Source organism: Protopterus annectens, chromosome 9.part0 (genome assembly GCF_019279795.1).
Source record: "Protopterus annectens isolate FY-2018-M chromosome 9.part0, PAN1.0, whole genome shotgun sequence".
NCBI classification, from domain to species: Eukaryota; Metazoa; Chordata; order Ceratodontiformes; family Protopteridae; genus Protopterus; species Protopterus annectens.
In genome coordinates, this window is record NC_056743.1 from 1,057,946,069 (window position 1) to 1,057,960,931 (window position 14,863).

The window sequence follows — 14,863 nt, forward strand, 5'->3', positions numbered from 1 at the left end:
AAACCCCATGGATATTTTTCAAACTGTAAATGCAGTTACAATGAAATAGGTATCTATTCATACTACCAATTGCCATGCAAACAAATATGACTAAGAAATTAGAAAAGTCATAAAAAGAATAATGTTTGATACTGAAGAAACCCATTTTTGTTTGCAGTGTGATTGACCTCAACTATCTGAAATTAAGTTTGCAGTACTGCAAACTATTGTTCTAGAAATATATATATATATATATATATATATATATATATATATATATATATATATATGTCTAGATATATGGTTTACTTTAATATTGTTGAAGCACACGTGTGAGGGCTGATGTGCGAAAGTACGATTTCAAAAGTTGGGAATGTCGAGAGTGAACTGCCGAATTCACAGATGAACGAATGCCAGTGTGCATTCGCTCATGTGAATTCGGCAATTCAGAGTGCAGATTGCACTACAGTGGGGATCGGAACATGTATCCCTTCCCTCACTGTGGTGTGATCTCGAAGTTAGTATATTAAATTAGCAGGGGTTGTCGGAGGTGCAGGGGGGCTAGCTGGAATGTAGAATTCGTTGATCAGCACTTTTGCTGTTTTAACCATTCAAAAGTTCCATTTCTGACTATGTGAGTCGGATATTTGCCTGCTCGCATATTTAGTTTGCGGCCTTGTAAAGGTAAACCATATATATATATTTTTTTTTTCTTTTTTTAATGGAGTGCCTTTCTCTTGTTTGGTATATAACATAACCAAATATATTTGTTTATTTCAGATATGGATTGTATCAGTAAATCGTGTTCTCTTAACAGGGGTAAATAATAATTTCTGGATGGAAAAAAAAAGACTTTAAAAAACAAAGCCATGACTCTTCTTGCCTTTACCTAATGTAATAACTAAGTTCATACAAGCTCAGAGGAAAATAGCAAACTTGCTCGAGTCCCATCTTTGAAATGGGACTCAAATGATGCAAGAGACTGTTACCTCTTTCTTTTACTGATGTCAGACTATGCTTTAGTGTACTTGCTTATTTTTTGTGCAATTGTCGTACCTTTTCTTAAGTGAACACTTGTTACTGTCTCACCCTAGTAAAAGAGCTTTTACCTGGTAAACTCATTCTCAGTAGACAAAATGAATTAAATAAATATTTTTGAATAAAACCTCTTTCTTTTAAGAATCCGAAATGGCTTCTCTTGCAGGAAAGCAATATTTTTCTTTTATTTTTAAGACAGAAAAAAACACATATAAGCATACACAGCAGACCCTTTGGATGACTATTGGGAGACCTATTTGTTACATATAACAAAGTCGTGGAAAGTGCATTTTAATTTACAAAACTGTAATTAATTATATGGTATACTAAGGGATCTATATTTTTAAGCCTATTTTTTTTGGGGGGGGGGGGTTATTTACTTTTACTGTGACATTCTATGATTCTAAACAGATTTTAAAAATAACTAATGAAAAGTGAGGCATTTCTTGCAACTGTCACTTATACTTCTTTAAACTGCACATTTTTCACTTATTTTATGCACATGGTACAACGCAGGTGCCTCCAACGTAGAAAGGTTTTCACTTAAAACCACCTACAAGATGGCTGCTCCATACACATGCTGCAGTTTTTCGTTTTCAACAAAAGTGTGTTCAGCTTTTCAACATCACTGTTAAACTTTCTATCTAGTGCATAGTACAGACAGGCTGCTTTAACACTGTGAAAATATGTTATGTGCACCCGATAATTAGTCTATGCACCTAACACAAGGAACTCGTGGACTAAAGTTAATAAAACATCATTATACTGACTCCCATGTACTGAAAAAACATCCATCTCAGGTCCCAGAAGACTGTGGATTCTGGCCACATACCAGAGCTCATGATATATCACCAAAGGAGGATACCCCAGTAAACAGGGAAGCCCTTCCAGTCCTGTCCATCTGCTTTCATCACAGTCCAGTACTGAACAGCTGAATCTTTTAGGTACAATGTGGAAACAAATGCTTACATTTCTTTTCCAATTCTGACATGTCAATGAATAGGGGTACTCCAACTACACAATGCATGTTTACAACAATATCATCTCAATAACATCTTCCTTTGCAATAAAAAGAAACACCCACAGGTTTCGGGTAGGGCTTGTGAACAAAATGGGTGTCCCTGAACATCCTAGATTACAGTAATACCAGTTTTCTTCAGCATTATTTTTCATTTATGATACATTCGAGAAACAGGTATAAAGTTAATAGCTTGTAAAACAAATCTGTTACTAAGCTGTTCAACTGCAGTGCCTTAATTGTTCTTGCACGCTTTACATGAATGCTGTAATTTTTTTTACTGGTTATCACAGAGGAGTATTTATATGAACAAATACACAAACCGACTACAAACCTCCAGGTGCTCAAAGCTTATCATATTTTCATATGTGATGAAAGAAATCCAAAGGAAATAAGAATTATTTACCTGCTTCATAGATTCTGATGGTGCCATGTATACTGTGTCCAAGAGTGGAGTCTAAAAAAGAAATGTCACAATTAATAAAAATTAAAAGCTATGTCAGACAAAGTACAGATACATGCCTACAGTGTGCACTACAAATGCTGTGAGATTTATGTTTCCATGGTTGGCCACAGCCCTTCCTCTGGAAATACTGTTGATCCCAGAGTTCATCTTTGTACAAACACTCCAGCAGAGCAAGCTGTACAGCTGGGTTTTCCCTGTCTGTGATACTGTCCTTCCAAAGCATGCCTTTCCTGCCTGTGGTACTGTTCTTCCAGAGCATGCCTTTCCTGTAGGCCTAGTACATCACGACCTAATGCAGCAATTCCAAAACCCCACCCCCACCCTCTCTGGTTGTACAGTTCCAAGAGACTTTTTTTTCAAAAATATTTATTTTTAATACAGTTGTTCACAGCTGTGCATGTTTTCTCTTTCTTATTTTTGCTCTTTTATGGTATGAACTCTGATACAGGCATGACCAGTCTTTCTGACTTTGTGATCTCTGTGCTACTATAATGTGCTACAAATAAAGTTTGTTAAATGCATACAAGTGTAGCCTGAGATAACATGGATAAGTTAATTATCAAAAGGAATGTGCAAAAACTTATCAATAACTGATGTTCTGCTGGAAGAAACGTGGAATCATGGGAATTTACAAAAGCAATTATTAATCCATGTGAACCACTCAGTTATGCGTGAAACTTCAAATTATCTTTGGCTGTTAGAGAACACATTGCTAACATTTTATTGCACTGACGTTGGGTTTACCAGTTCCAGTTCACCCCCAAAGTCCAGCTGCACATTCTTAATCTTTAGATACAGTTGCCATACGTCTTCTTTAAAGTCTGTGTAAGTGGTACTTCAGACAGTGAAATGTATGTCCCTTGCAGATAAGATCTGCAGAAGGGAGGATAAATAGAAAAGTGTAGTGAAAATAAAACATAACTTAACCTAGCACATGCCTGAGCAAAGTAAAGTAAAGCAGGTTTAGAGTTAAGGAAAATAATGCAAAGTAATGGATCTTTGAAGGAAAAATTCATGCATGAAGACTATACACTGGGAATGGATGGTAATTACTTCAGAAACTTTTCTTGTGAGCAAGTACTAAGAAGCTGTGCATATATTTTATTTGTGTGTGAATTTTCAGTAAATGGTGAGTCAAAAAAAAATCAACACCTCTTATATAAACTGTATATAAACATCATATTATGGTAGTAAAAAAAAAAACAGAAAAGTATAGTCTAATGTGAATAGTCTATAAGCAGCTGTTAAAAGAAGGGCTAGAAGTGTAGATGTTTGCCTGTCACAGAGGTCAAATTTCTAGGGGAAGAGTGGAGACCCTTGGGGGACTGGACTCTAGCCAAAAGCAGCTGTGGAAAATACCAGTGAAAGTCCTTCACTAAAATGTGAGCCAATCACCTACAACTCTTAAGTAAACCATATATATAGAAATAATATTACAGCAGTAAAAAATGGTATAGTTTAATGTGAATTTGTTTATTTTATTTTGTTTTATTTATATTTGTTTACCAGAGTAGTGCACCGATTTCACTGTACCATTTGCAGGCACAGCCTGGGTAAATGGGAACACATAAATGAAAAAACATATTTTACATATACAAGGATATGCTAAAAACATACATATTTACAGACAAAAAATATCCTACAATATTTAGTCCAGGAAGCAGTTTACAATGTCAAAACATTGCTTATCAGAGCTTTTATGAAAAAGATGAAGCCATACTGACAAAGATGGCTTATGCTAAAGGTATAACAGCATATCATTACATAGAGAGTTATAAAAACATTAGAAGATATAATAGTTGCAGGAAATGATGCCATGGGGGGTGAAGATAAGGAAATGGTGAGAGAAGAGGAGCAGAATGGAGAGGAAGTGTGAAAGATGCGAAGATAACAGGGATGTAGGATAAATAAGAGGCATTTAGTGAGGAGGTGGCGATCAGGTAAGGAAGGATGAAACGGGGATAAAGGGGAGGGAAACAGTTGCAAGGGTCATGTAATATGACCTGTGTAAGTACAGGTGCACTTTGGGTGAAGAGGTGTTCCTTGAGCTGTGAAGTCCAAGTTCTTCTGGACGTATCTGATTGAGACGGGAATGTATTCCCATAGTTTAGGTGTTAGGATGGTGATTGCATGCTAGGGCTAATGAAGTTTACTTTTTGGACTTAGTAGGGTGGGTGTAGGGTGGGTTGAGATTGAGAGATAACACTGAGATTATATGCAAGGGTTTTGTTGAAAAGATTATTGGTGACAGGTGAAGATGTCTCAGCAGAAAGAGCTTTGTGAATTAGTGATCTTGGTTCTCACATGTACTGGATCCATTTAGCTTTGGCGAGAGTTAGACAGTGGTGTTCATAAAAGCGGGTTCATTTGAAACAAATTTTCAAACTTGAGGACAGACAAAATAGTTTATACTTTATAAAACTTACTACTGAATATCTTAAACACTATGTGATTAAATCTTGAAGTCTTTAAAAATGAAAGCATGCCTGCAATGAATAATGCAGATAGAGTGAATATGAGGTCTGATTCAGGGTTACAGAATATATGATTCTCTTGCACCTTAATGCCAGCATTTCATGTGGTACTACAGTCCTAGCAGGACCAGCAGGTACCATATTCCTAGGATACCAGCAGCTACCATATTCTTAGGGTACCAACAGGTGCTGTATTCCTAACAATACCAGTATGTAGTTATGCAATGTGTTATTTCACACATTACAAATAGTTCTCTAGACATGAATACATATTACTTGAATATAGCATTTCAGCACAAATGAAAACAGGGCATCTTTCCCCCATACTGTTCTGGAACTTCAATAAACATGCACCGTGAGACTGGGGTCAGAGTCGCTTCCACAAACACATGGCAATTAGTCAGTGGAGGACTGTTTAAGTCAATTGCTCAATTAGTCAGTGGAGCACTGTTGGTTTAAGTCAGTTGCTTAATTAGTCAGTGGAGCACTGTTGGTTTAAGTCAGTTGCTCAATTAGTTAATGGAGCACTGTTGATTTAAGTCAGTTGCTCAATTAGTCAGTGGAGCACTGTTGGTTTAAGTCAGTTGCTCAGAGTCACACAGTAGGCAAACTGAGGTGAAAAAAATCTGGGCTGAGCCTGAAAATGGCCCATTTGGATCAGTGTTGCACCCGGTCAACAATGATTGAATGAATGAATAGATAAATAGATTTAAAAAATAACATTGTAGCCTTGATTACAGGAAGCAGTCAAACAGCAGAGAAACTTAAGCCTTTGCTCTAACTGCTTGAGAACATATACATTAGTGGTAGGTGTTTGAATCTCATCATTGACAACCAAAATAGCCCTAAGACACCGAACCAGATCTTCAATACCTATGCACCAAGAACAGCATAGACCCTTGTACAAAACCACTACTGCAGCTGTAAGCAAAACCATTAGGATTCTATAATTCTCCTTTAAGACAAGGGATAGAATCTCTGCTTCATTATTTTGGGTCACACCCACTCCTCAGTGTATTTTTTTTTATTAAATGTATTAATTTGTTAACTATGTAAATGAACTGCGCCTTAGACCTTTTCATGCACGACCTAGGCCATTAGGGCAATGGAAATGCAGTGTGCATATGGATACTTTACGCATCAGCCATCATGACTGGGGGGATGTGGGTGGAAAACAGAGTACTTGAAGAAAATTAATGCAAACATGGAGAGAACATACCAAGTCCACATAGACACATGACTGAACCCTGAACCTGACAGACAGACAAAGCTATTGAACACCGAGTTACCATGCATGACTATCATACAACAGTAATCAAGGTATAGCTACTTCCTCTTATTTGACCCTTGATGCAGTAACTTACAAATGCACAAGTAGTCACTGTCAAAATTCTTAGAGTTCATACAATCATACATTATTAGTCTCTCTTTCTCTAGTTACTTTTGTCTTTGAATGGTGGATGAAAAGGATGAAAGGATTTTCTGTGTGGGAAGTATTTTCTAGTACACAGACCTTTACCCTTTGCATAAGACAGCCACCAAAGTATACATAAAATGCACATCACACTATGATCTCAGTGAGCTGAAGAAATATTGCTATGCACAAGGTACAATTACTGCTAAACCTCGACACCTGTCCTTAGTCAGATTGTTATGCTTAGCTGCAAGCATGATGTCCAATAAAGCTGCCAAAATTAATCAGACAGTGCTACGATAGTTGATTGCTGGCCCTAATTAAAAACAAAATTCCTTCTCCCAGCCCAAATAATTGTAAATTCTTATATAAATGACTGAAAAACTTATCAGAAAACATTATATTACACCCAGCTTTCTAATCCTATTATTTTTAGAAGCATGATGTCATAGCTCAAAGGTCAAATACTCAGACAGATGGTGCAAGATGGGTAAGAAAGAAAGAAGAGGAGGAAAAATAAAAGTCAAGTATCTGTATATTTACAAACATCTGTAAGATTTATAACCAGTATAATGCAACCGCTTTTGTTTGTGTGTTACTGCCAGGACTAGTGCTAATGATTTAACTAGCCAAAGCAGAGTCAGCTGGGGGAAATGGCATTTTAACCACTGACTGCACAAACCTGGACAGCATAGTGCTGAAACCACAGTGAAGGCTATTTTACTTCATTTATTATCATTATTATTATCAAACTTTTAGGCAAGCCAGCTGGTTTGTACTGTTCTCCACGTGAGAATACTGTATACCTTAACTATTCTGTTGTATCATGACACTTTCTTTCTTTCTTTTAGCGCTCAGATTGTATTGTATGTTGTTTCATAGAAAACAAAAGGCAAAACCCAGTCTAGACCTAGTCAACGCAGTGGCAAGTATGGAACATCAGTAAAAGCCAGAGTCACTCAGGGACAAAACCTCAGAATTAGTATCCAAGTGTGACTATTGGAGGAGATGCTTTGAGGGAATCACCTGGGATGCCTATTTTATCAGCATTCTGTCAGATCAGGGTACCTGTAGGTAGTGATTTGGTGGTGCACTTACTTATAAGATGCATAACATAGAAGGCTTTCCTTATCACTGTGGAAACTTGGTGGTCAAAGTTCACATTGCTAACTACCTGTGTTAACGGATCTTACACCACTGGGTTTGAGGAGTGCTGTCAGTAGTGTAATTAGCAGGCAATTCTGCTTTGCCAAAGAGGTTAATAATGCACTTTTTTGCATTTAGTTGTAGACAGTGGCTTTAGCACCAGTCATCTGCCTATGTTAGCCCCTCCTGTAATATGTTAACATCATTGGGGTACTCAATGACTGCATCCAATTTGAAATCATCAGCAAACTAAGAAAGGCAAAGGTGGTCCACTTTAGCCTGGACTTCCGAGAAACAGATTCCAAACAGTAAAGGGCCCAGTTCAGATCCTCATGGTACGTCACTGGTGTATGGGCCTACTGGTAGAGGTGGAGTCACCAACGTTGACAGTGTGTGTTTTGTGGGTGAGCCAATTGTATATCCATCTAGTGATGCAGAGGTTAATCTCCAACTGGAAGAGTTTCTCAATGATACCCGAGTGGGGAATTGTGTCAGCTAGCTATAGGTCCCCCACCATGAACCAAGAAAAGCACATTGCCAACCCGGACTTACTGGAGTCACTTGCCATACAACCCAACATCTTAGTCATGGGAGATTTCAACTATCCTTCCATCATTTGGGTGACATATACGAGGATGAACATGCTCACCCAGAGGTTCCTGGATTTTGTCAATATAAATGCTTTGGAACAGATAGTCTGCACCCTAACAAAGGCTCAAATGTCCTAGACATAGTACTCTCCATCATGGAGGTAAAGTCAGACCATAAATTAGTTTTGTTTGATCAGACCATAAATTAGTTTTGTTTGCAGTAACTCTTGGACCTGTCATCACCACAGTAGCAAAAAATCTAAAAATTTTAAAGCAAACGACAGCCAACTAAGTGATGGTGCAAAATGTTTTAGACAACAATGACTCTTATGCAGAAGTGTATACAAATGCCCTGTATAAACACTTAAGCAACTGTATAGACTCAGCTGTACCTGACTAGATTAAAACCAGGTTCTCCCCAAAAAACAAGTCTCCTTGGTGACCCTCAAGTAAAAACAGGCTATATAATAAAAGGAAGAAACTGATGTCTAAGAACAACAGGAAATTGACTCAGCAGAGGAGGAATCCCCTACACAGCTTGAACAAGGATATCAGAAAATTTTGTAAAGTCCTCTAAAGCTAATTATGAAGCTAAAATAGCATCCCTAGCTTATCATAAGGCATTCTTTATCTATGTCCAAAATCTAAAAAAGAATGTCCAGCTATGTGCTGAACTGGTAGTAGATGGTAACCACTCATACTATACAGAAGGAAATTGTGAACCTGCTAGCTGACAGATTTGATGCAAACTTCACCCCCTGTCCCCACCAGCCATATCCTAAAGCATACCTGACACCAGTCCTCTGCCTAGTATCTCTAGAGATCAGATATCTGCTCTCTCCCTCCAAGGCCAAAACATGGCCTCAATGGGACCAGATGACATGCCAGGTTGCTTATTAAACAATCTAAAACAGGACCTAGCAAACCCACTTAGTGTTCTCTTTAACCACTGCGTGAAAACTGGCATTGTTTCAGCAGAGTGGAGAAGTGCAACAGTAATTCCCTTGCACAAAGGGGGAGCATCAACCAACCCTGGGAACTACAGATCCTAAATCTAACAGGCCTTATCTTCAAAGTCATGAAAAGAATCATCATGGATGTTATCAACAAGGACACAGGTGACCTTCAACTCTAGACCCAACCCAGTTTGGCTTTAAGGGTAGATCATTCTTATTAAACCTAGTAAACTTCTTTAAGAAAGTCACCAAAGCTCGAGATGAAGGTAAGACAGTGAGTGCATACTGCTTAGCTTGATCTAACCACGGCTTTTGACACAATAGGTGCTCTCCATTGCCTTGAACCATGTCTCAGTGACTGCACAGATGCCAGCATCTTTAAAGGTGAGGAGTGCTTCCAAAGAGTGCATTTTCATGTTTAGACTCATAGCATTAAGTAGAAGAACCTTGAGTTTGTCTCAAGTGGATTTTGTTACATCAGAAATTTTGTTATTTTGACATTGCCTAAAAAAGGCACTACGGGACAGGCAAGCACCTTTGACGGTATCCAAAAGCCTAGAAGAGACAGGTTCAGACCATCTCTGACAAATCAGCGTGGCCTGTTGACCATGTCTTCTGAGGCTGACCGACACTGGATGGTATACTTAACTCACACAGAGTGTATCATACCTCTGGAACTCATCTAACACATTCCTTCAGAACTCCTACTACAGCAATTCAATTCAACTATGTCCTTTGGTTTGCTTGGACTAAGGTCAGAACATGGTATAGGTGCTTTTTCTGTTTGTATGACTAAAAAGGATGTCCATCTCTGTACTAGTGTTAAGACAGTAGGAACAAATTGAGCAGGGAAATGTGTAGTTACATTCGAGTCTGTAGTAAAATAAGCACAATTACTTTTTCATATTAAGAATGGCAAAAAACTTAACATCTGTCTGATATATTAATTAACTTGGAAGAATGCAAACAAAATAAGCCTTGGACCTCAGCAAGATGCCTTCAAGAGGTAAATGCTACATCAATGATAAGCAAGCCCTATCACCAATTAAATAAATGCAGCTATAAAAAAAAATCATCTGAAGGACATGGACTGATACTTCTTATTAACAAGGCATAAGATCACTAATAAAAGTATGTATTTCATCTTTGAAAAATGTTAACATTTATCTTTTGTGAAACATTTATACGTCACTATACTATTTATTGTTACAACACAAATTGTTTCTAATGTTTTACAGCGGCATTCCCTGATTTTTTTTTTAAAGTTTTTTCAGACTTGACTCACATACATCCTATATTCAAAATGAAAGCAGTGATGCTAAATCCCAGAATGTAAATGACAGGACTTGCTTCTTACAAGTTTATCAAGTGTAGCTCGTATGATTCACATCCAAGTCCAGCAGCACACATCTAGGGCTGTGGACTGAAGAGGAAGGTCGTGGTCAGAACCCTGCATGTCATTGCAATTTGCCTTGGGTTAATCTGAACCTTGCATTTTGGCTGTATATGGATGGATTATGACAGAGAACTATAACAAATAAATTCATTTTCTTACTCAGTAACATTGGGAAATTATTTAATCACCTGTAAATGAAAAATGATATACCTAGACACAACCTAGACACAGGATTTTTTTTCATCTTGATCGATAAGTATAAATGACTTTTACAAGCAGCATGAAAAATGTGAAATAGACCATATATGTTTTTATGAGTGTGGTATATATATATATATATATATATATATATATATATATATATATATATATACATACATATATATATATATATATATATATATATATATATATATATGTACATACAAACATAAACACCCTGTGATGTGTAATCTAAACTGGGTGTCATAATAATTAAGCGGTGATAACAACTTTTGTTGAAAAGCATTGTTATTACAAAAAAAATTCACTAAAATGTTTTTACCGTTTTGATTGATTTTAAAGAAATAGTGAAAGTTGTCAGCACTAATAAACGTGGGAACTCAGTTAAGTTAACGTGAAGAATTCTGTACAGACAGTGCTTGCTACTTTTAGATCTAATGCTAAATTATTGAAATAAACATGACTAGCTCTCGGTCATATACAAGGCGTGAAACTCTCCTGCTATACCTCAAAAAAAGGCAGTTTGTAGAGCTGAAAATAACCACTTTATCATGCATATTACCAAACTAATAAAGAACATATGCCCCGTGTGCGTGTGCGCATGTGCGTGTTACTTTGCTGCTACAGCTAGACCCTATAGATTTGTCTTGGAGATACTGACTCCTGTTCTGGCATCATGAAAGGCTGAACCCACAATACCACACAACAGAAATAAGTGCATAACCTAATGGGTGCATGCCAAAGGCATAAACAGGAGACGATTATTACTTCCTGAAAAGATATGTTATCAGCTGGGATTTGCAGGTGAAAGTTATTATTGAACTGAAACCACAGTGTAAACAAGTGACTACTCCATTAACTTGTTGATTACCAATAATGCTTTATTGTCGTATGTGAACAATACCTGAATATTTTCATTACATCATTTTTATGAGTGTATCATATAGAGAAGCTAAGCAATCAAAAGAAAATAAAACATCCAAAGCATTCTACATTGTTTGCTTAAATATACAGTGCATTTGCTAATGAAAAATAGGGGAAAACAGTATAGCAGAAGACCAGCGTTGTCCTAAGTAGGACTTAATAGTAAGGTGCTGATCTCAGGTATCATTTTCCCTTATTTTCTAATGAGAGCAGGGTCAACAGCTAAAAACTGCAAATATCTCAGAAACTGTGCAATACGAGGCTTGAAATGTTTGTGTAAAAAGCAAACTTGCTAAAGTACTCTAAACTGTCTTTCGGCTTTTCCTGGTTAGGGGTCGCTACAGCGGAACTCCAGTCCGCTAATGATTGGCAGTAGATTTTTACGTGCTGGCTTGCCGGGCCTAACGCACAACCATCAATGAAGGAATGCCCATTCACGCATGTCGACACACAGAAGATGCTCTAACTGAGAATCGAACGTGCAATGTCTGTGAGGCGACAACGCTACTGCAGCACCACCACCGCAGTCTTGCTAAAGTAGACTCTCATTTATTTATTTATTTTATTTTACATTTGTTGACCGGGATAGTCTAACTGGATTTATGTCCATTTTCAGTAGAGTCCCGGGGAGATAAGCTCCAAGAGATTACTACACTATTAACATACAGGTACTAGTTGTTATACAGTTAAATACTGCAAATTTTTAAACAGTTCAGGAATCTTCACAGTTTATACAAAAAACATGTTACAAGCATTAGATAAGATATTTTAGACTTCATGCACAAGACTTCATTAGTAACTAGAAAGTAATTGTTAATCAAATGCATACTTCAAGTTTCAACAGTTCAGCAATGCTCACAGTTTAAACAATGCTTGTTGCCTGCCTTAGGTAGGATGCTTTAGAATTATATGCAGAAGAATTTAACTAGAGATCATTTAAAATACCTATTAGGATAAGATATGTTTTTGCCAAGTATAGGCCTTGATCTAAAAAGACACAGAGCAGGAATTAGGTCTTAAGAGAGGGTGTTTGGGATATAGTATGAGATTAGTCTGGATTTGTACAGGGACATAACCAATGGGTTTTAAGGTAGAGTTTCAGATTGTGTTTAAAAAGTGTAAATGAAGACAGTGATGTAAGCTCATGGGGAAGTTGGTTCCAATACTTTCCAACTGCATTTGAGAACAGAGCATCTCCTGCCATGTTATTAGATTTACATGTTGATACAAGTAGTTTATTAGATGAGCGTAAAGTTGAAAGGTTCTTGTATTGGGTAATGAGACTAGCAAGTATTGGGGTATTGGTAGGTTGGAAAAAGGTTTTGTGCACAATGGTGAGTTGTTTAAAGTGAATCTGATTCAGAAGCTCTAACCAGCCTAATTGTTTCAGATTATGGCAGTAATGGGTCCTAAAGGAGGAAGCAGTAGCAAATCTGGCAATGCTATTGTAAGCATTGGCTAGCTTGTTAAGGTTATTATTTTTGACAAGTTAGTATATATGGAAGAAGCATAAAGAAGTGTGGAGATAAGGTGGGAATAGGCAATAGTGGTTCTGGCTAGTGGGGAGAGAAAGGGTATTATCCTATAGAGGGAGCCTAGTTTCCTGTTGACAGTTTTATGGCATTGTTGATATGGGTTGCAAAGTTCAGGTTGTTATCAATGGTTACCCCTAGAAGTTTAGTTGTTGGATCGGGAGATATGAGTGTACCATTACTGGATAAGACTGAAAAGTTCATTGGGAGTGATTTACGGGTAGGAGTGAAGAGGAGGAGTTTGGTTTTTTGGGGTTCAAGAGGAGGCAGCATTTTAGAAACCAATTTTCGGTTTTATTGAACACTGTCTGAGTTAGAGACTCAGTTGGGATTGAGATTTAGCTGAGCGGATTATTGTCGAATCATCTGCATATTGTACACAGTTAGTTAAAGGAATATCTAGGTTGAGGTCATTGATAAATATTGAGAAAAGAAGGGGGCCCAATATAGAGCCCTGAGGAACACCTAGGGTAATTGGGAGATGGGATGAGAGGTTGTTGTCCCATAGCACTGCCTGCTGTCTATTATCAAGGTAGGACTGGAACCATTTTATAGTCTTGTGTCCAGAGAGAAGGATTTTAGAATATTGAGAAGTAAGTGGTGGTTAACCATGTTGAATGCTTTTGAAAGGTCAATGAAAAGTGTTGAAGAGAGAAGATTGTTATTACGGTTTTTATTTGGCCAGTAAATTGTTCTGGAGTAGGTGGTCTAGTAACTGTCTGTGGATGCACTTTTCCATTATTTTAGCTAATGGGGAAAGTAGAGCTATGGGACGATAGTTAGAATATTCTCTGGAGTTTTCTCCCTTGTGTAGGGGGATAATGTAGTAGATTTTCCAGATGGTGGGAATAGTGCTTTCTTGTATGGTTCTATTTATCAGCAATTATACAGGATAAGCTATGACTTTGGCTGCCTTTTGCAGGTATTCAGCAGGTAGCTGGTCAGCTGAGGGGGTAGTAGGTTTTAGTTTACTTAAGAGGTTGAAGATGAGGGAAGTTGGGACAGGTTGCAGGTTTAGAGTTGGAAGAGAGTTAGTATTGGTTGGAAGGGCAGAGCTATCGGCTGTTAGTTGATTAGCAAGTATTTGGATGGTCTCAGTGAAGAATGTATTAAAAGCATTAGCAGTTTGCTTTGCATTGTTGGAATTTGATCCTATAGGGGGTGGTGTTGACTGGCCTGGTTGAAGTAGTCTGTTTATGCTAGCCAAGAACTTTTGTGGATTATTTTGGTTGGTCTGTTGGAGGTGGAAGTAAAAGTTTTTTATCTTCGAGTACAGCTTTTTTTTGTCTCATTTCTTTTTTGCCTGAATTGCTGTTGGTCTACGGGGTTTTTAGTTGTTCTCCATAGTGCCCAAACTTTATTTCTCTGTTGAATTTTCTGCCTGGTTTTCTTTGTAAGCCATGGGGCGAGTTTAGATTTAATTTTGATGGAACGCTTTGGTACATGGTGGTTAAGGATTGTTAAGAATTTTGAGTTAAAGTAGTTTGTTGCTTCATCAAGTGGGAGGTATTTTATAGGTGACCAATCACATTCTTTTAGTTCGGCTTGGAAGTTATTTGGGTTAAGGATTCTGTTGCTTCTTATGGTTGGGTTGTGTGAGCTTGACCTTTGCCTGATTATGTAAGTGAGAGAATGGTCACTTACATCGTCAGGGAGGGTCCCTACATTATAGAGTTGTTGGTGATTATTTATTAGAATCCAGTCTAGG

The 14,863-nt window shown here is 37.5% G+C and overlaps 1 protein-coding gene across 1 annotated transcript in view; it reads right to left on the reverse strand.

The window, feature by feature from the left end:
* Nucleotides 1–14,863, reverse strand: part of RAPGEF3 (Rap guanine nucleotide exchange factor 3) — a 466,244-nt gene that overhangs the window by 412,056 nt on the left and 39,325 nt on the right. Inside the window, exon 2 of the mRNA XM_044083866.1 lies at nucleotides 2,442–2,492. Coding sequence (XP_043939801.1) covers nucleotides 2,442–2,492 — 51 coding nt within the window. The remainder of the gene's footprint in view (nucleotides 1–2,441; nucleotides 2,493–14,863) is intronic.